At 41.9% G+C, this 21,121-nt stretch overlaps 1 protein-coding gene across 1 annotated transcript in view; it reads right to left on the bottom strand.

Annotated features, from left to right (window-relative positions):
* The window catches only part of CAMKMT (calmodulin-lysine N-methyltransferase), a 440,111-nt gene that overhangs the window by 85,650 nt on the left and 333,340 nt on the right, over positions 1-21,121 (bottom strand). The window contains exons 4-7 of the mRNA XM_083175720.1: positions 14,662-14,722; positions 13,527-13,581; positions 12,394-12,457; positions 2,385-2,451 (exon numbers count right to left, since the gene is read on the bottom strand). Of these exons, the coding sequence (XP_083031846.1) occupies positions 2,385-2,451; positions 12,394-12,457; positions 13,527-13,581; positions 14,662-14,722 (247 nt within the window). The remainder of the gene's footprint in view (positions 1-2,384; positions 2,452-12,393; positions 12,458-13,526; positions 13,582-14,661; positions 14,723-21,121) is intronic.

Raw genomic sequence — 21,121 nt, 5'->3', positions numbered from 1 at the left:
ACCTCCCAACTGTCCTGTTTTTCAGATACAGTTCAACCTGCCGAAGGCGGTTACTGGAGGACTGGAATACCAATGCCAGAATCATGAACGTAAATATACTGGAGGGGTGGGGGGTAAGGCTGCAAGAGGGCAGGTTTAGTATAGGTTGGGGGAGTGAGCATGACAAGAAGGAGTGAGTGCCAGTAAGCAACACACTGATCCAGCCAAAGTCATGCCCCTATTTTGGACACTTCAGTGTGCAAGAGTACAGTGTTCCATTCTTCATTTGTTGGGAGGTGTGGATAAAATATCTGATGGTCTGACAGGCATTTTAAATGACCCTGTTTGCCCAGGATTGCAACTATGCTAGTGTATGCTTCAGTAACTGCAAATGTTCTTTAAATTCCATTTTCGACCAATAAGAGCTTTGCAAATGTGAAGAAAAAAAAACAGTTCTGTATTAGCAGTTATTGTCATTGTAGGCATTCTGAGCCTGATGTAGAGTTAAAAGCAACTTTGGCACACCGATGCTTAGTACATTGCACAAGCACCAGACCTGTACTGCGTATGTGCAGTACAGGCCCTGTGTCAACAGGGGGTGGGAAGGGGCCAGCGATGGCCTCCCTTTCCTAAAATTGAGGTTTTCTGGGAGTGATGAGGCAAAGTTCTCATTCTTATGATTTCCTAGCCTCAGTAATGGAGCTGCGGCAGCCGGCATGCACAACTTCATAGGTTACTCAGCCGGCCGATGGAGTCGCAATTAATTTGATGCCACTTCCTTGGAAGCAGCATCAGGTCACACATGTATGCAGTAGGTGTCTGCTTACACTAGACACCACCTACTGCATTACCATACAGTGTTTAAGCATTGCTGCGGATTACTGTAACCACATACTGTATGAATCACCCCTACGATACGCTCTTCAAATGGGCCTACAATTTTGCAAAAGGTACTGCTTGTGCAATTACCCTTTAAGAGAAAGAAATATACTTTGTAGCACTTCCCCTCCATAGAGAACTCTTGTGGGACTCGATTGAAGAGAATTTCCCATATCCTCATATGCTGATTCTTCTTCAGCCATACAGCGCAAGGCACGTGGTGGCACTCAGACGCCCCGACATTGGGTAGTGATGACCCGACTTTCCTATTTATTAGTAAGTTTGCATCGTAGCCACATCAATGTCACTTATACTATACCAGGCACTTAGGAATCATGTTTTAGTCACAGATGAAGCAGCTGGTATGAAGCATGGCGCAGATCACTTGTATCATACATACGTCTTTTTACCCAGGTTAGTGTCTGAGTTAGCACAGCAGCTGCATACAACACCAGTGTCAGTGCCAGGGTACTCATATGATACAAATAATACACAAGTCTGTGGTGAGATGCGTGTTGGTGCAGTTAGTCCCAATGTCTATGGGGTGCTAACAGTTTCTTTGCGCATTTTGGGGATAGTTGTATGTGAGCACATTTGTACATGTTGGGGGAGGAGTTAAGTTGATTGTCAAGGACAGGTTGTGCAAAAGTGAAAAATAAATAAATATAATTAGTGCACCCCCCCCCCCCCTTAGTGCACCCCCCCCGCCGCCCGATGTACTCATTTTTATGATGTCACCTTAACAGTGCTCATTTAGGCATGTGCCTATATCCAGGGTCGAACTAGTCAACAAAGATGCAGGAGAAACCCCGCAGTGGCCCTCTTGCCTAGGGGCCCACTCCCACCTCTAGGGATCAGGTTCCAGGCATTGCATTGCTGTTATTAATTAGGCACATGATTATGCATGCACTAGAGGTATTTATTATAAACTAGTTAAAAGCCCATTAAAATGGCGCTTCTGCAATGTACTTTAACTTTGAGCTGTGACTGTTTTTACTTTCACTTTGAGCTGTGAATGTTTCGAGCCCACAAACTCTTCACCCAACTCCCAGTCTCTATCTGCTCCTACCTCCAATCTCTGTCTTTACAGCTCCCTCTCTCCTTATCCTGCAAGTTTGAAACAGATCAGTGTCCCTGCAAAAAGGTTTTTCACTTTCTGTTATGACATCTTTTAGCACACAAAGTAGTAAATTGGCCCAATGTGTGGCCTCTATTGGTCACTGCTGGTACTTTACCTCAGAGGTGAGGAGAAGTTAGCTTTTTATATATGTAGATATTTATCAAGGTGCCCAGACTAGGCATTCTCTAATGGTTAGCCAAACCTCTGTGGCGGCTGGCCACACCCCTTATCATGGGCTCCGATCACTGAGTTCCCCATACGAAGTGCATGCCCAGTCCAACACTGCCTATATGAAATGTATATATAATAATTTTGCCATTATCTTAAGCATGCCAATAAGCAAAAATATTAGATGTCAGCAAAAATAAAAATAAATAATCACTATAAAGAAACACATATTACTTACCTAGTGGATACCGCACAGCCTCTAAAAGCCTCCGTGTTCTCACTTCTCTTGATAATGTGGGACACATCAGTGTAGACTTTGTTAAGAACAATTTGTGACTTTCAGAATTTGTCAGTTTTCAATTCACGCTAGATTTCTACCTTGTGCCCAGTTGGTCTTAAAAATCGAAGGATTATATAATTGCTACAGACTATTCATTCAATATTAGTAATGTGTGAATAAAAATAGTATCAGGGTATAAATAGTGAAAAGCAGCTTTAATACCAAATATCATTTTCCAAAAATGAAATCAATGTGGCTGCATGGCGTTAAGTCTTTTCAGCAAAAATACCACCTGCGATTCTTAGCTTATGTAGCTAGACTGATGCAATACATATATTTTTTTGTTAAATGTAGGCCAGGAAAGGGAGAACCACTCAGTAATGCTGATAAAATGCTTCCTTTGAACTTACACACTCTGTAACACAAAGACACATCACATACTGTATAACGCACAACAAAATAGAACAATTCACAGGAAACTAATGTATTCCTAACATATACATGGGGCTAATTCAGCAGCAGACGTTTTGACAGGTCCCTTTTAAAGGGACCTGTTTGGCAGGAAGGAGCCTATGGCTGTGCCTACACATTGGCCCTTATTCAGATCTGTTTGCAGTACAAATTTGTTCTCGAAATGGACAAAACCATGTGCACTGCAGGTGGGGCAGATGTAACATATGCAGAGAGGAGTTAAATTTGGGTGGGGTGTGTTGAAACTGAAATCTAAATTGCAGTGTAAGAATAAAGCTGCCAGTATTTACCCTGCACAGAAACAAAATAACTCACCCAAATCTAACTCTTTCTATACATGTTACTTCTGCCCCACCTGCAGTGCACATGGTTTTGCCCATTTTGAGAACAAATTTGTACTGCGATCAGATCTGAATAAGGGCCATTGTGTTTTAGCAGAATGCAGTCGAACAGGAGCTGTTTAGCAGGATGTAGCTAATTATTTCACTTGTGATTCTGTGAGGAGACCTGCAAAACTTGCACTGTGTGGGTTCCTGAGGACCGAGTTTGAGAACCTATGCTCAAAAGGATATATACACAAGCTTGCCGTAATGTGCAGACAGAAGAACCTGTATCCTGCTAAACAGGATCCTGTTCGACTGCATCCTGCTAAAATGCAATGTAAAGACTCAGCCAAAGAGGAGGGGCTGTGGCAGCTCCAGAGGAGGGGGTGCAGGACAGTTCAGAATTCCAATAGGGGAGCCACACCCACTTCCAATAGGGGAGCCACACCCACTGCCAGTAAGTTGTTTCTCCCCTATTTAATTTTTAACTGTGCTGCAGCTGATCTTTTGGAGCCGCAACTGGTATCCATCTATACCACATACAACCGCTGGTTAGGTCTGAGCATTGAATATGATTGTACATACTGTACACAGCAGATCCACAGTATTATCTCTAGCTAGTGACACATACTGTACAGTGGAATCAGTTTTCGAATGTTGTATTGCATATCTGTATTGGCCACCCAATTAGTTGATTATTTGATACACATTCAGAGATTAATACCACTGCAATAATTTTCAGACTGAATTAACAACTGAGTGAAGATGTATGAGGTTAATAGCCAGATATCATCCAGTTTGGGCAATTACAATATTAGGAGTATTCAATGTGTTTTCTCACCATGTGCAGTGAATCTGGTTCAGGATTCACTGCACATTTGCAGGGTTCCGGAGGGCTGCAGCATTCGCTGCCAGCCCTCCCTGTCACCCTATTCAATGCCGCAGGCGCTCGCTGCCCCAACGGTGAATTTTAACCATTCGCTGCAGGGAGCCAGGGGATGGCGGCAGGCAGGGAGATATAAGCCTCCCTGCCTGCCCCAGGATTTGTGGGGGAGAAGGAGGGCTCCCAGGCACACAGGCCGGAAGAGCTGGCAGGGGACAAGGGTAGGGAGCCGCTTCACTGGTCCCGCTCGTAATAAGCCGGGACCAGTGTGAAGTGAATATATGAATATTTAATGAGCGGCTACCGGCCCCCTGCTGGCGAATGTGTACATTTTTTTTTTAAATGTATAAAAAATAAAAAATCAAATTAAAATATATATTAATGTGCTTCAAGCACATAATTAAAAATAGCATGCCCCTTTACAGAAAAAAAAATTCAGATTTTTGACACCAAAAAAACCCCTTTATTTTAAAAGATCACTTTCCAGTTCACCGTAAAAAGATGTTGAATGCAAAACGGTGAATCATGGCAAAAATCAGGGAGAAAGCAGTTCTCCATCCTAGCATTGAATACACTCTCGGCGAATCCCAGTGAAAACCCCATTGAAAAGGATCTAGGAGTCCAAATAGACAGCAAACTAGGATGTAGTGCCCATTGTAATGTAGCTACAAAAAAGGCCAACAAAGTTCTGGCATGTATTAAGAGGGGAATGGAAACTAGGGACTCAAGGGTAATTATGTCACTATATAAAGCATTGGTGAGACCTCACCTAGAGTACGGAGTACAGTTCTGGGCCCCACACTATAAAAAGGACATCATAGAATTAGAAAAAGTCCAAAGGCGAGCAACAAAGCTTATTAGGGGAATGGAGAATTTAAGCTACGGGGAGAGATTAAGCAATTTGGGACTATTTACATTAGAGAAGAGACGTTTAAGGGGGGACATGCTCAACATGTACAAGTATATCAAGGGCCAATATAAGGAACTGTCACACACCCTCTTTTCTACTAGAAAGGAATCTAGGACGCGAGGGCATGAGTATAGATTAGAAGAAAAAAGATTTCATTCAGCTAGTAGAAAGAATTTCTTTACGGTCAGAACAGTCAAACTCTGGAACTCTCTTCCCAGAGAGGTGGTAACGGCTGGCTCATTAAATGCGTTCAAGGCAAAGTTGGACAAACATTTACTGGAGAAAAACATCCATGGGTACAAATAAGAAATATAATTTGTCTGTAAAATACCAGAACCTACCAAATCAGCAATGGATATTTATTCTATACCAGGTTGAACTAGATGGACGCAAGTCTTTTTTCAGCCTTACCTACTATGTAACTATGAAATACACCAGCGAATTGCAGCAAGCATGAAAAGGAGAACTGTCTGGCATTCACTGTTCACTTTCGGCGAACAGTGAACATTGAATAGGGTGAATCAGATTTTCAGGGAAAAAGATTCACTGCAAGTGAAAACATCCAGATTCACACCCCCAAAAAATGGTGAATCGGGAGCATTGAATACACCAGTACAGTATGTGTGTAAACAAAATAGTACAGTATGCGTGTGGATAAACTGAACAATATTTTTGTCTTAAAACACATGCAATGAGTGACAGAATATATAATATAGAAAAATGGGGACCCATGCTCCCAAATCTAATTCTGCGACTTTTTTTTTTTATATAGAATTTTTTTTAAAGAATAAGGATTTTTGAATGAATACTTGATTTGGGTGGTCACTTTACTTTACTTAAACAGGGATGACCATGTCTAGCTTATGTACATAGGTATTGTGAGAATTTCTAGTTATTTTTTAAATAACTACATTTAATTTTTTTAAACATTTTAAATTAAATATTGCTAAGGAAAGTGATTGCAGGTGTGCAAAATCCAATAAATATGATCTAAATGCATACTTCTATACATTCATACATACTGTACAGAAACAAACAGCGAACACAAAACAATTAACCAACACCTAAAACAATAGCCAGAGTGAAAATATTTTTTGTATTTCAAATGGTCAATGAATGGTCACTTTCACTGGGTCTCTTATATCATCAGATATAAGTGGAGCAGTTTCCTTTGTCTAGAGAACACAATCATGAATATGAAATTTCAAATCACAAACATGCACTAGGTAAGTAAATAGAAGCAAATGTTGCCTACATAAATCTAATACTTGAGTTATATTTTTATATAGCAGCCTCAACAGTTTCCACACTGACTCAGTCAGAGCCAGACTTGGATACTGAGGCTACAGGGGGTACATTTACTAAAGTGTGGGTTTATAGAAGTTGAGATGTTACCCATAGCAACCAATCAAATGATAGCTATAATCTTCTAGTAGGTGCTAAGTAAATTAGTAGAATCTGTTTGGTTACTAAGGGCAATATCTCCACTTCTATAAACTCACACATTAGTCTCTAGACCCCGGCCTCTGGTGGAAGTGCCACTGTTAAACATTTGACAGCGACCTGGGGTCAGTAGCAAGGAGGCTTCTCAGGAGCCTGATGTGCAAGGAGCCTGATGTGCCCTGCACTAAATGTATGCTTCATTCTAACTAACTGCACCATGATGTCACGACCGATGAGGAAGGTGGAACTGATCATACACTTTGACTTAGTGCAGGGCTGGCTTTAAGAGGTTCAAAGTTGGCTGGTTTAATGTACTTTTTCATCACATCATGTACTTAGGGCTAAACAGGGACTAAAATCTGGTAGTTGACAAAAACCTGAGGCGGAGGTGTGAAGTCTAAACCTGCCAGCGGTCTTCACCAGGGAATCCCGCAAGGGAATTTGGACTTTTCTACAGCTGGTGAGCCGATTGCGGCCTTTTACTTGGGTCATTGGATACTACCCTATAGTTGATGAAGAGATTATTGTACTGGACGAAAGGGTACATGAATAGATAGGAATGACTAAATACAGGCCTGCTGGATGCTTGGTTGGCTTGGCCTTGCTACTGAACTGTCAAGTATCGGATGAGCTGGGTTTCTGGAAATTGAACCGGAGATCGCTGAGCTGGATAAGAAACAGGATACTTAACAGACAACTGCCGGACTGGTTGACATACTTGTCACTGAAACAGCAAATTCTGGACTGGCTGGAAATATAACGCTTGAAGACTAAGATAAAACCAGAGAATAACCTGGTGGATTGGACTGGACTTGCTGAGAAGGTAACGTTGAAGATGAAACCAAAAGTGAACTGCTGATTCACGATCAGTAGCTCAGAGAACACACACATAGAATATGGGTGCATTGGCAAACTGGAATCCCTCGACTTCCCAATTAAATACCCAAAGCTGCCTGCTAATTGGTTCCTGGAGCCTGTAGGAGAGGAATTCACTGCAATTGGCCTAACAATAGTCAGCCGACCCTACAAAACATGGCTGCACCCATTGATAAGGAACCACCGCTGACCGGAACAGCCGGGGTATACTGGCGGACAAGCAAGGTCCACCACTCTCCTGGGTCGCAACCACCAGTAGCCAGACCAGTGGGAGATTCAGAGCATACACACCAGTAGCTGCACACTCTGCTGATGCCTGACAAATGACAACTACTGTCTTCCAGTAGCTCTTCAATAAAAAGTATGGCCAACGCTACCTTATAATACATTATACATAATGTTTTATGTAAAATGTTCTACAGAAGATATGCAGACAGTAACTTGTGGAAATAAAAGTTCCACCTTTCTTAGTCTAGAGCTTTCTGGATGCTCAGCGACTTGTAGCCCTCCAGCTGCTAGGAATCCCGGCATTTGCAATCTCTATTGAGGTGACCTATGTTTTTTTCAAATAGTCACGTCATAACGGTCAAGTTTGTTTTTGGTGCGATCATGTGCCCTGTTAGTAAAGCTGGTCATACAAGCTATGATTAAACCTATGACTCGTATGGTCAATCTTAATCTGGACAGACATTATGCAATTATTGGCCCGATACGCTGTTTATCTGTAGATCAGATTTATGATTGCATAGTGTATGTCTGTGACTAATAAGGGACAATAAAACAGGCAAAAGAAATCCTCAAACTCAGTGTCTGCCTGCCCAACATTTCCCTGGTTCCTCCACAGCAGGGGAACAGAAATGATGGGCCTGATTCAGCCAGGCTCCCTAAGCAGCAGTAATTCTCTGCTTAGCGAGCCCTGAAATGCCACCCGTGCCGAACGTCCGCCCCTCCCACCACCAAATTCCCTCGGTAACATGTACACAAGCACATCCCCTCACATGGGGCTGAAGGGGAGAGAAATCATTGGATGCTCACCGGCCATCAAATGATCTCTCTCCCACTTTGGAAATAAAAGTCACTCTGAACTGACTTATATTTCCATCCGCGTCCGCTGAAGAGGGGGCACCTGCCCCCGACAGACATCGGTCCACCTGCGTTCCCAGTAGAACACCCAGTGTTTTCATGGGGATGCCCATTAAATGCTGGGTGTTCATCTGATCCGTCCCCATCCGCCTCCACTTGTAGAAACGCCTCAGTGACTGTGATAGTCGCCGACTGAAGGCGTTCGTACAGTGGCCCTGCACATGCGCAAATGCGCAACATCGGTTCCCCAGCTTGAATATGCTTGGGACCAATCTGTATTGAATCGACCCTTATACCCCCCTATATCTGACAATGGGGCAGATGTATTAAGCCTTAACAAGAGAAAAATGCAAGGGTGATAAGGAGAGATAAACATCCAGCCAATCAGCTCCTTACTGACTTTTTTCAAACACAGCCTGTAACATGGCAGTTAGCAGGTGATTGGCTGGACGTGTATCTCTCTTTATCCCCCTGGCATTTATCTCTTGTTAAGGCTTAATACATCTGCCTCAGTATACAGTATGCCCAGCATTAGAGATGTGACCGGTTTCTACAGGACGGAAATGTAGATATGGGTGAAATTATGCTTTTAAAAGCTTATTTGATTGGATATATCTACTATACAATTCTACAGAAAAAAAAACTATCAAAGATTTTATCTATGAAATAAAAATGACCACAGACTTAGTACATAACGAAAACGGTGTGAAATTACCTGTGCTACAACCTTACACCATTGTCTAACAGCAATTTTTGTTAATAGCTTGTGGTTAATTTAGTCTTTATCATCCGTTCGTAGAACAAAATGAAGCCAAGGCTAAAGTATAATAAGTGCATATACTATGTATAGTACAACCTTCCACAGGATTTACCTTGTATTGTACTTTGGAGATAGGATCATTTAGAAACCATAATCACAGTGGAATAACAATTTCATCTTCCTTGGCAATTCACGTTAAATGAATCAAGAGAACAAATGCAAATAGACATCTTCCATTTCCTCTCTTAATCTCCAACAGCTTCACTGTAGAAATCAGACCCTGTGCCAGTCTTAGCATTCAGTGCAGCTGCAAATTACTCTTCCCAGTGTACAGTTCAATTGCTCGTCCGTCTGTGTACGCAGCAAAGCAGTGTCACAGGAAATTCGAAACAGCATAAATTAGCATCAATAGTGTGGCAAGCTACATATTTAAGTCTGATTGTAAAAATATACTGTAGCCCAAAGGGACTATTTCAGTGATAGAAATTTGTAAACCAATGAATGTTTCTTAAAATAAGTCTTTCCAACTAATAAACGCAACTATACGTAGGTGTGCGTATGTATATATATATATATATATATATATATATATATATACACACACACACACACACACACACACACACAGGTCAGTTCTCCCTTATCCATGTATTTCGAAAGCTGAAATATTCCGAAAACCATAGTTTCTCAGAATATTTCCCAGGGGTGCATTGCGCGAATGCGTGGGTACGCAATGCACCCGTGGGACCAGAGATTCCGCTTCAGAGGATCCTGGAGTCTGCCGTGGATGCCGTGGCACACCATGGACGTCGGGGGACCATGGGAGCACCACCAGGGGACCAGGTAAGTATGAAAAAAAAATATTCCAAAATCCCAAAAAATCCCTTATCCAAAATGCTCGTAGTCCTGACTCAACCTGGTACAATTTTAGTAAGAGAAGATGTTGAACTGCACAGAATGGCCCAGAGTGGTACTTCAGTAGTTTGCTCTCATAGAAGGCTTTAGGACATGATCACAGCTCATCTTTCATATATTTTCCCACTCTTACAGGGCCTATACAGGAATTACTGTGAGGAAGGGGAGGGAAGCCTTGGGGGATCCATCTATATTACACAAAGATACACATAGCGCACCTTACACACATATACATATTATACCAAATTTGCGGGGCATGCGCTGCTGTCAGCGAGGCAGGGATGCGCTGCTGTCAGCGAGGCAGGGATGCGCTGCTGTCAGCGAGGCAGGGATGCCCTGCTGTCAGCGAGGCAGGGATGCGCTGCTGTCAGCGAGGCAGGGATGCGCTGCTATCAGCGAGGCAGGGATGTGCTGCTATCAGTGAGGCAGGGATGCGCTGGCACATGTGCGGTTGCTGTTAAATAATGCATGTCATGTGATCTATAGCGTCCTATCCTGTTACTGGTATTTCTGTCATTATAACACACCATTTCATACAGTATGTATGCTCCTGTTGCCTTCCGTGTCCACAGCTTACTGAGACATAGACAAACAACAAATTATATGCCACCAAGAGAGTTATTGTTTCAGAACTTAATTGTTCTTTTGTCACAAACAGGGCTACTATAAGAGACGGTCAGGCCTGGGAATGGCAAATAAAGGGGCGTGAGAGAGAAAAAAAAGGGGGGGGGGAGAGATGAATATGGGAAATGAGAGAGGAGCAAAAGAAAGATAAAGAAGAGGCAGAATGGGAAAAAAGAAAGAGAAACAGAAGGAATGGGGGATGAGAAAGAGATGGATAGGGGAAAATGGGAGAGAGGAGGAAGAGATACGAAGATAAATGGGTGGGGGTGGAGGAAATAGAAAAAGTATAGGAGCAAATGAGAGAGAGAGAGGCGTGGGTGGGAGGAGGATAGAGGGAGAGGGCCCTGACTAGAATAAATCTGACTCATACTCACCTTGGTGGGGAGACTGAGAGGGTGTTCCTGGTTGTATTGGGTTCCTTTCCCCCCTCATTCTCCTTATTTGTGCATCTTGATAGCTCCGCCTCCTCTCCTCACAGGATGCTTTGCCACCTTCCTACAGGACTCTTCTCCCATTCAGAGGAAGCAGCTGCCCTGAGAGCTGCATCAGGAATCATTTAGATTAGTCTGGTTCCGGGGTTGCTGGCCTCATACTGTGTAGAAAGATTAAACTTAATTTAATGCTTGCTACACAGTATGGGGCCAGATTGCAGGGGCATAACTGCGGATCAGGTAAAACTGCAGGCTATTCTATTACACACCATTAGTTGTACCAAGGATGAGCCCCCTTCTCGGTCTGGTTCTGAGATTTCAGTCTCTGCAGCCAGTATTTACCCTGCACAGAAACAAAATAACTCACACAAATCTAACTCTCTCTATACATGTTGCATCTGCCCCACCTGCAGTGCACATGGTTTACCCATTTTGAGAACAAATTTGTACGGCGATCAGATCTGAATAAGGGCCTATTTGTATAATTATGCACCAAATTATACCACTGAACCATTTACTGCGCATGCTCAATTAAACATAAGGGCCTAATAGAACAGGAATGCTGGAACCCTCATATTGCTAATCAATCATTGCATAGTTTTATTTACTATATTGAATTTTGATTTAAATGTTAAATTAGTTCATGGCATTGGTTATTACAATCAATTGATATGTGCTGGATATCTCAGTTTATGTAATGGCATACCAAGAGCATCAGTAGGCTGTAAATCCTAACAACCTATCATGTATTAGCTTTCAGCAATCTACTTGAATAAAACAGATAAAAGCTAACATCCTATTGGTTTTGGTAGAGAACAGCAGGTTTCTCATTGAGCATATCACAAACATATAGGAATTTCAATATCAAACTCTGTGAAAAGATCATTTTGCTCCAGAAAAACACTGAAGGAGTCTATGTACTTCAGTGGAGAGAAGTACAGTCTCATTGGATAGAAATACAGTGGGCGGAGATAAAGTACCAGCCAATCAACTCCTAACTGCTATTTTACAGGTTGTGTTTGAAAAATGAGCTAGGAGCTGATTGGCTGGTACTTTATCTCTCTCTCCAAGGCTTAATGCATCGAACCCAAAATCTTTACGCATGTCTGTATTTATAATTTTCTTATATAAATGAAAAGCCTGAACCTCTAAAAAAAATTATTATGCAAATATATTCCTTAAGCAAATATATTATATATTTCAGAGAGGACTAACGGGGCCAGCGTAAGTCTTTTTTTAAAAGGATACTGCCAACGGCCTTTTCGTTGCCATCAGTTAACAGGACTTCACTGGCTTCTGCATAAACAGCGACCTAAAGGGAAGAAGAGAGGGGTGATAGAATCAGGAAATGCAGGTTGTCTCGCGGAAGTGGAGACAGGAGTGACAAGCATCCAGTATCATGCTCGTTCACCTATTTCTCCGTAACAATCTTCAATCTTTTTCATTTTATGTCTGCATTATTTTAATCATTCAATCAAATCAGTCAATACTTTTATCTTTCCATTTTCGGGAGTCTCTATCTTGCTATCATTCTGTTCAGTAATTGCATTGTGACAGCGGATGATGGTATTCCGAGAGGCTTTCATTTGCGGGTTCTGTTTATCTACTAGAACCATCATACGAGGCCTGTCATTCTGCCTTTCAGCCTCTTTCTGTCTGGCTGCCTGATGCCCTTCATATAACTTTGCATTGCAAGCTGATGGCTTTTGTAAGGGTAATTTTTTTTTTTTTTTGTGAGCTTGACATGCTCGCACATTGGGCTGTAACCTCAACACATTGTATAAATGCGACAGGTTTGTCAAATGCCAATCAGTGTAACAATATGCCTTTATTTGCAGAGACATAGAAACTTGTCTAATGCACAGTGCTGCAACATAATATCTCCTGAATACATGACTCACGAGCTGAAGAATGGTCACCGACTCCCGTGAATGGCCAATCTAACTCAAAAGAATCTAATTACTGAGAGCTCTGGATCATGTTTGTTGGTGTAATAATGCAGGCAAAACATTAGTGGCTATATCATGGTGCTCCAACTGTGATTCGCAAGGCTATTCCTGTATTTTAGCGAATGGGACTATAATATGGAAGAGAAAAAAAAAACAGAGAGAGCTTCAGCTATGGCAAGACGTAACATATTGCGGATTGGAATGCCACGACAAGAGATATTGACTACACTCAAGGAAAATGTTTCTGCTCTCCGAGGCAACCATAAAATCAATATGAAACGAAAGCAAGGCAGCCTGTAAGGTCTCTCAAGACTGCAGCTTGACCGCAGCGGACGCTGTTGACAGTTCTCTGACCCAGCAGTTGGAGGCAGTGGAACCGTTTCGCCTTTTGTTCGACTCTGTGAATGGAATTGGAATTGAGAAAAGACCTACCATGAGACCAGCCAAGCATGTCATGCCACCCCCTAGCTCACAAACAGCAAGGTCCCTGAAAAAACAGAAAGAGAGCCATACAAATGAGGAGAAAATGGGCAGACATATATATGTTAGCAGAATAAACTGCCATCTGCAGTAGGAGGGGGAGAAGAAGAAGAAAAAAAAGTTACCAGGAAGTTGTAGGGACACTACCCAGCGACCTCATGGCGTTTTGCGTTTTAAAAATAATTATGATAAAGAAAAGTCACAAAGCAGGCAAAGCGGTGGGGGGCTTCCTCATTAGTGTTTTCTGCAACATTACCACCGCTGAGCTACAAAAAAAAAAAAATCTGAGAAAGTTCTTTTTTTTTTTCCTTTCTCCTTTGTCAATAGTCGTCTCTATAAAAAACTGAAACTTGCCAGAGTAGCGAAATGTAATTGTCAGTAGAAAATTGTGTTATTAATCCTCTTTTGGATTATACAAACAACAGAAAAAAATGTTTATATGTATCTTCACTCACAAATTGAAATTTGAACTCGCTGATTCAGCTTCCGTTTATTTATTTTTTTCTCCAATATTTTTGAATTTACCACCCGAAGGTGACTTTGGGTTGTGGTGATATCACGTTAAATTAAGACTTGTCATCGACTTTACAAAAGGCATCTTACCAGTGCACCGGGCCTTTTAGTGAATTGCTGCAGAGCTGGCATGGCACCAGGTATTATAAGTAAGAAAATACATAATCTGCCGTCCGATATAACCATTGCTGGCAGACACAGCTAAATGATATGGTATTTTTTTTTATTGCATAATACTCAATAGTTCTAATGACAGAAGAGAGTTTACGAAATGCCTGTTATTCTGTCTGACCTTCACAATATGCATTGATTGACTGAAGACGCACTTTTGTTTCCCAAAAAAAATCAAAGTGAAATAAAATGCCTGAAGTGGAAATCAGAAGTCTTTGACGTACAGCAAAGCTTGCTGTGCAATATTAGTACCCACAGGCAGTTTAGCATTCTTTGTCAATAGCAACATGTTGTCACCTTGTACTCCCCCCTACATACATGTATATTCTAGTGATTTTCATCATAACTAATCTAATGGAAAGAACAATTTATTCCTGTCTATATTCATTTTTATTTTCTTCACCTGAACATGTCTTTGTGTTTGAGGCAGTAGTAGGCCAGTACCTCTTCCGAGGGCCAGATACCTGTATAATAAAAGAAAACAAAAATCAGCAACACCTTCATTTATTCATCTTCGACAATAGTAGAAGACAGAGTATATAAGAATATTCAAGTACCTAAAGAAACAAGGGTGACAATAAAAAAAGGAACAATGCAGGAGAACTGGTGCCAGCTCCACCCACTCATTTCAAATATGTATCTATTTTATTTTTATTTAAAAAGAAAACAATTATATTACATGCAAAGATACGTGGTAAGATATAAATATAATATTTAGAAATAAAATAAAACATAAGAAAAAGTCTGTTTTTCATTGGTGGCCTTAGTTTTAAACATATATAGCCCTGCCTTATATATGATTTTTTAAATGATATAAAAAAAGAAACCACAAAATAGAAATTCACACACATACAACATATTATACCTCCCAACTGTCCTGATTACAGCGGGACAGTCCCGCATATAGGATGCTGTCCCACCTGCGGGTCACAGTGTCCCACAGTCAGGGGGGGGGGGGGAGTTGGGGGAGCCAGTGATCGCTGAATAGACTCTGTGTTCACGGCATCTATTCAGTGCAGTGGGAGCGGAGCAGTGGGCGATGGCGGGAGTTGTTGTGCTAGACCACGCCCATTCTGGGAGCCACGCCCACTCCCACTTTACACTTGGCTCTGACCCCTTTCAGGCCTTCCACGCCTCTGCAAAATGAGGTTTATATATTTATGGATTCATGGTGGCAATAGGTTAAGTAACCATAATCGGCTGAAGTTGCATGTTCACCATTGAAACAAACGTTCTATCTTTGAATAGATGGGGGTAGCTATAACTTTGTTGGTTCCATGACTATTTTAAGACAGCACCACCCCAGTGTTTCCAAAAATAAATTTCTCTCCATAGCAACAGTAATTTACACCCCCCCCCCCACCCTAGTAGTTTCCAGGGGTTTTACTGCAATATATATCCACAGGGGATGCGGTCATTTGGTCTACTGCATTATGGTCGACAGTCATTAGGTCGAATCCATTAGGTCGACATGCTAAAAGGTCGACATGACTCTAGGTCGACATGGGAAAAGGTCGACATGATTCTAGTTCAAAAGGTCATTAGTTCGACAGGTCATTAGTTCGACATTGTCTATGTCGACATTCACAAGGTCGACATGGAGTTTTTCACTGTTTTTTGAGCCAACATGTGCTGACAGGTGGTATTTCATGCCCTACCATCCACTAGGGCGTGGTGGGAGAATAAAATAGTGTGCCGAGCGTAGCGAGGCACCGTGCCCGACGCATAGCGAGCGCAGCGAGCGATGCGAGGGGATGCAGTGCACTTTAAACTGTGTCCATGTCGACTGTGTTGACATTCAGGTAAAAAAAACAGTGAAAAACCCCATGTCGACCTTGTGAATGTCGACATAGACAATGTCGAACTAATGACCTGTCGAACTAATGACCTTTCGACCTAGAATCATGTCGACCTTTTCACATGTCGACCTAGTGTCATGTCGACCTTTTAGCATGTCGACCTAATGGATTCGACCTAATGACTTTCGACCATAATGCAATAGACCAAATGATCCCAACCCATCCACAGATGAAGGAGGTCCGTCTACCTTTAGTTCACATTGGGCTTCCCAGTGCCATACCATCAGGACATATTATGCCACATTGTATTGCATCTAGAGCTGCATTTCATCTGGCTGGTGCAGACGTGACCACAAGGAATGCTGGGAGGAGTGTTACTGAGCATCACAGCAGCAGTGTGCAGCAGTCCAGGCCCCATGTCAATGCCACATCCTGCACCCATTATACCTATACACAAATACAGGGCCTGATTAAAGGTTCCAAGTCCCTAGGCTAATACACATGTAGCTCCCCTTGTAATACTGGTAACACACTTATATGGGCACTCCGGGACTTGCCAGTCACACTGCCCATGTGCATGTAATGAAAGGTTATACAACTGGGATGTAGGATTTAATGCTTGTGGCATGTGAAGGAGACGTTGGCTTCAGTACATCATGGTGGGTGATAGCGAACAACCATGGAATAAATTATGCCTTCATTTTATTCCTCGGCTGTCACCTGCAAGGCGCCCCCCAGTCCTGGCGCACTAGGCTGCCGCCTAATCGGCCGATTCATTAATCAGGCACTGCACATATTATAATAGTGGAATATCCCTCCTGTTCCTGAGACAATTTCTATCTGACATTCCTGCAGGCTTTACAATATCAATGTATGATTCCACATTTAAGCATAAGAAAGGTCATGAAATATACGGCTCTCCTTCATGGTTAGCACGTCCGCAATTTACAACATATTTCCAAAGAGCATGAATTTTAAAGATTTATATTTCTCATGCACTGTATTTATGATAATTTGCTAATATGTTTTACTTCTGTACACAAATACTGTAGGTGAAGAGGAAACGAGAGTTCGCTATTCGTTATTTTTAGGTCTTACTAAAAAATTACATGCTTGAACCTGCGGTCGACAATATTAATGCTTGCATATATATATATATATATATATATATATATATATACATACTAGCTGTTTATGCATGAGCATAAATGCAGTCAGGAGTGGCCATTCATCTTGCCATTTAATAAACCATCTAAGGAGAGTGGATAAACTCACCAAATTGAGAATAGGAGATTTACCCACTTTTTACACATGACAATTTTTTATCTTCTTTGGATACCTGTACTGAGGCACTGCTGGGTAACTGAAGTATCTCTTTTGCAGAGGTACCTATTATGTACCTTTATAAAGAGGGAAGTAAAAACACTGAAAATATTTGAGAAGAATAAAACCATATAATAGTGATTATAAGATCTTCACTACCCACAGAAAGTTTCCGCATTTTCACGAAGTATCTACGAAGGTTTGACTACTTTGACCAGTGGAATCCCAATAGAGGATATAAGAGATTTGTTTAATAAACCACAACCCTGATGAAGTTCCGCAGTGAGACAAAACGCGTTGGGTACAGGTTTTCATCTATGAATTGAGAAAGTCACTACTATTACAAAGAATTGCTGTGAAATGCATATGTAATGCTTTTATTTTAATAAATGTTTTATATGTAAAAAACTGTACATGTTTGTATAGATTGAGAAAATATAGAAATAATCAGAAAATGATTGGGTCTGGGCACTATTTAACACTACTGTGGTGGTATTAAGGTTGAGAGGTCTCACTAGTAGGAGACCACATCAAATGTTATTAGCGACCGCCTAATAAATAGAACCAGTGTCATTTTAGGGATTTTGTTTATATATATATATATATATATATATATATATATATATATATATATATCTATAGAGAGAGAGAGAGAGAGAGAGAGAGAGAGAGACGTAATGGGAATAATCCGGCTCTCCCTGCGTGAGAATAGCTGCGCCGGGTGCCCGCTCCAAGTGAAGATACACGATGCAGGGAGGGGAGAAATACAACACTCCAGGTGACTTTGAAATAATACTCTTTAAGCCACGTTTACTAGACAACGTTTCATTGCTTTAATCAAGCAATTTCCTCAGGTCATGGCTGTCCGTTGTGAGTCTCCAAAGCACTGCCATCTGTTGGCAGCGAGTGAAACTACATCTTTCTCTCACACATGCACAAACACAGAGGCAATCACAAGGTAGCAGACTAGCTTTCAAAGCATTATCTTCTTCGAGCAGGCTTAATAATATATACATGTATACATGTGCGTGTACATGGACATCTGACATTTTAAGAGAGGTGAGGCCCATGTGCAGCCTCCTCCATCTGGACCCCCTTCTCACACAGCACAGTACAGTCTGAGCACTAGAGGGCTCAGACTCTAATGCGCATGAGCAGATCTTAGGGATAATGGCTCGGCTACTTAATTTCCAGCTGCTGCTACTGTCATCTCGGGACTCTAAAGAGGTAAATAATGAAAAAATAGGTGCAGAGTGTGTGGTGTGGGCACCCATGGACTCAGGGGCTGCTGTGCACTGCAAACACTGAACTCATTATAAATACGCATGGATTTCAGAGCTGAAAATACCACAACCACTTTTTATAAATAGCATTCGGTGGGTATTGGGAGCAAGCACACCTGTGGTAATAGGTGTGCTCACACACTGCCTCACACCCAACTGAATTCCCTCCTAGATGTAACATAACTGTGAAAGTAATTTGTTTGGCTTTAAAAGTCTCCAAAATTAGAATATTGCCGTAGGGTTTTTTGAGCATACAAAGGAGGTACCAATTAAAAGATTCCAACATTAAGAAAAAATAAGCAAACAAGCCAAAGTGATCATTACGGAGCCACAAATCAGGGAAAGGGTACAAGACCATGAACAATGTATGACAATGAACAATGTATAGAAGTGATCTGGATAGAGGATAATGTACATGGGTTGTATTGAGGAAATAACAATACATGTGCTATGGGGATGCTTTCAATAGCAGTGATCAGCAGTCAATAGGAGATAAATGGTAATTACCAACAAACTACCCGTCTGCTAAAGTGCTAAAAACTTAAACTGGGGAGGAAGTTTCCTTGTCACTGGCACAATGATCAGGCAATTGATTCATGGCAAGGGCTACAGTACAATGGCTTAAACCTGCAGTAAACATATATAAATATATGGCCATGAATAGTTGGGTCAGAGCTCTGACATCCCATTAACTATCTATAGCAGGCATTTCCAAACTGTGGCCCGCCAGCTGTTGTGAAACTACAAATCCCATCATGTCTTGCACAGGTTTGCTATCAGGTAATTCTAAAACTATGGCAAGGCATGCTGGGATGTGTAGTTTCACAACAGCTGGAGGGCCACAGTTTCTACTTGCCTGATCTATAGGAAGACCCGAACCTCTCTGCCTGTAGCTATTCTCCATCCTATCTGACCTTATTCTTTTCAGTTAACAACTACAGGTTGAGCATCCCATATCCGTGCATCCCGTATTAAAATTATTCCAAAAACCGTGGTCACCGGCGCGCCTGGGAACTCGCGCAAAGCACTCCTGGGACCGCTGGAGACGCCGGAGACGGTGCTGAAGGCCTGCTGTGGACTCCCGGGAACAACGTGGACACTAAGGGACCACCGGGCACCACCGGGGGACAGGTAAGTATGCCTAAAAAAAATTTATTCCAAAAAACGGAGAATTCCCTTATCCGGAATGCTCGTGGTCCCGAGCATTTAGGGATACTTAACCTGTATTTTTATCATTACCAGTTATTTATATACAGTAGGACACACGTTTCCCAGTGTATGTTAATACTACTTGCACAAAGAAATACACACTAGGGATATTTTTTTATCTGTTGGGAGCCAATTAACTTACCAGTGTATTTATTTTTTTAGTGTGGGAGGAAACCGTAGTAAACAGAAGAGGTACTTGTTTCCTAGCATGGCGCACATCGGGGCCCATTGCATACCATTAATTAAGGTATGCGATGGGACCCGATGTGACCCTATATAAGGGTTTTCTGAGGTTCCTGTACAATTTTAAGATCGCGTCGCATCGCATGCCATTACAATGGCATGCGATGCGACGCGATTTCACATGTTACAGCCACCCTGATGGCTGATTACTATGTTAAATGCACCCCCAGAGCCGATTTTTAATTGTACACCCACCCTGATGGGTAATTACTATGTGAAATGCCCCCCCCCATTGTTAACGCCACCCCACTATCAACGCCAACCTGAAGCGTGGCGGCGTTATGCGTCCTCCGACATTTTCATACCCCCACTATCCACGTCGGCGTGGAGTTGATTTTATATAGTGTGACGAGCGCAGCGAGCCACCGAGCCCGAAGTGTGGTGAGCACAGCGAGCCCCGCGAGAGGACGCAGAATACATGTGCAGTAATGTACTAATTACCCATCAGGGTGGGTGTACAATTAATAATCGGGTCTGGGGGTGCATTTAACATAGGAATCAGCCATCAGGGTGGCTGTACAATTAAAAATCGGGTTGCATCGCATCTGATAGACCCGATGACATAAGATTAACATCGGTGGCGCCGTGCTAGGAAACAAGTACCACAGAAGAAATTCGGGGATTGAACCTAAGACCTCAGTACTGTAAGGCAGTAATGCTAGCCATTACACCATCCGTGCTGCCCATTTTACAAGGATGAATCTATACATATTGATCTATGATAGTGCTCACACATTTTAGTCATACATAACTACTGTAAATACAAGTGGTGACATTCATGTTTTCATTTTATTACTCTAAGTCTATAATTTGAGGGTACTTTCTGAGACAATAACATTCCTAATACATTAAAGAATAAATATGATTGTTACAAAAATCCAAATTTTGTGGTCCTTGGGGTGTTCGGATTCAGACCTGTTTTCTAGGCTGCGTATACTCGCAGCCTAGCCAGCAGGTCAGTGCCACACACCATCGAATAATCTCCCCATCGGTAATAAAGTCAGTG

The sequence above is a fragment of the Crinia signifera genome, chromosome 3 (genome assembly GCF_055691185.1).
Source record: "Crinia signifera chromosome 3, ASM5569118v1, whole genome shotgun sequence".
Classification (NCBI taxonomy): domain Eukaryota; kingdom Metazoa; phylum Chordata; class Amphibia; order Anura; family Myobatrachidae; genus Crinia; species Crinia signifera.
Note: the sequence above shows the minus strand (reverse complement) of the source record. Positions and strands in the feature narration are given on the sequence as shown.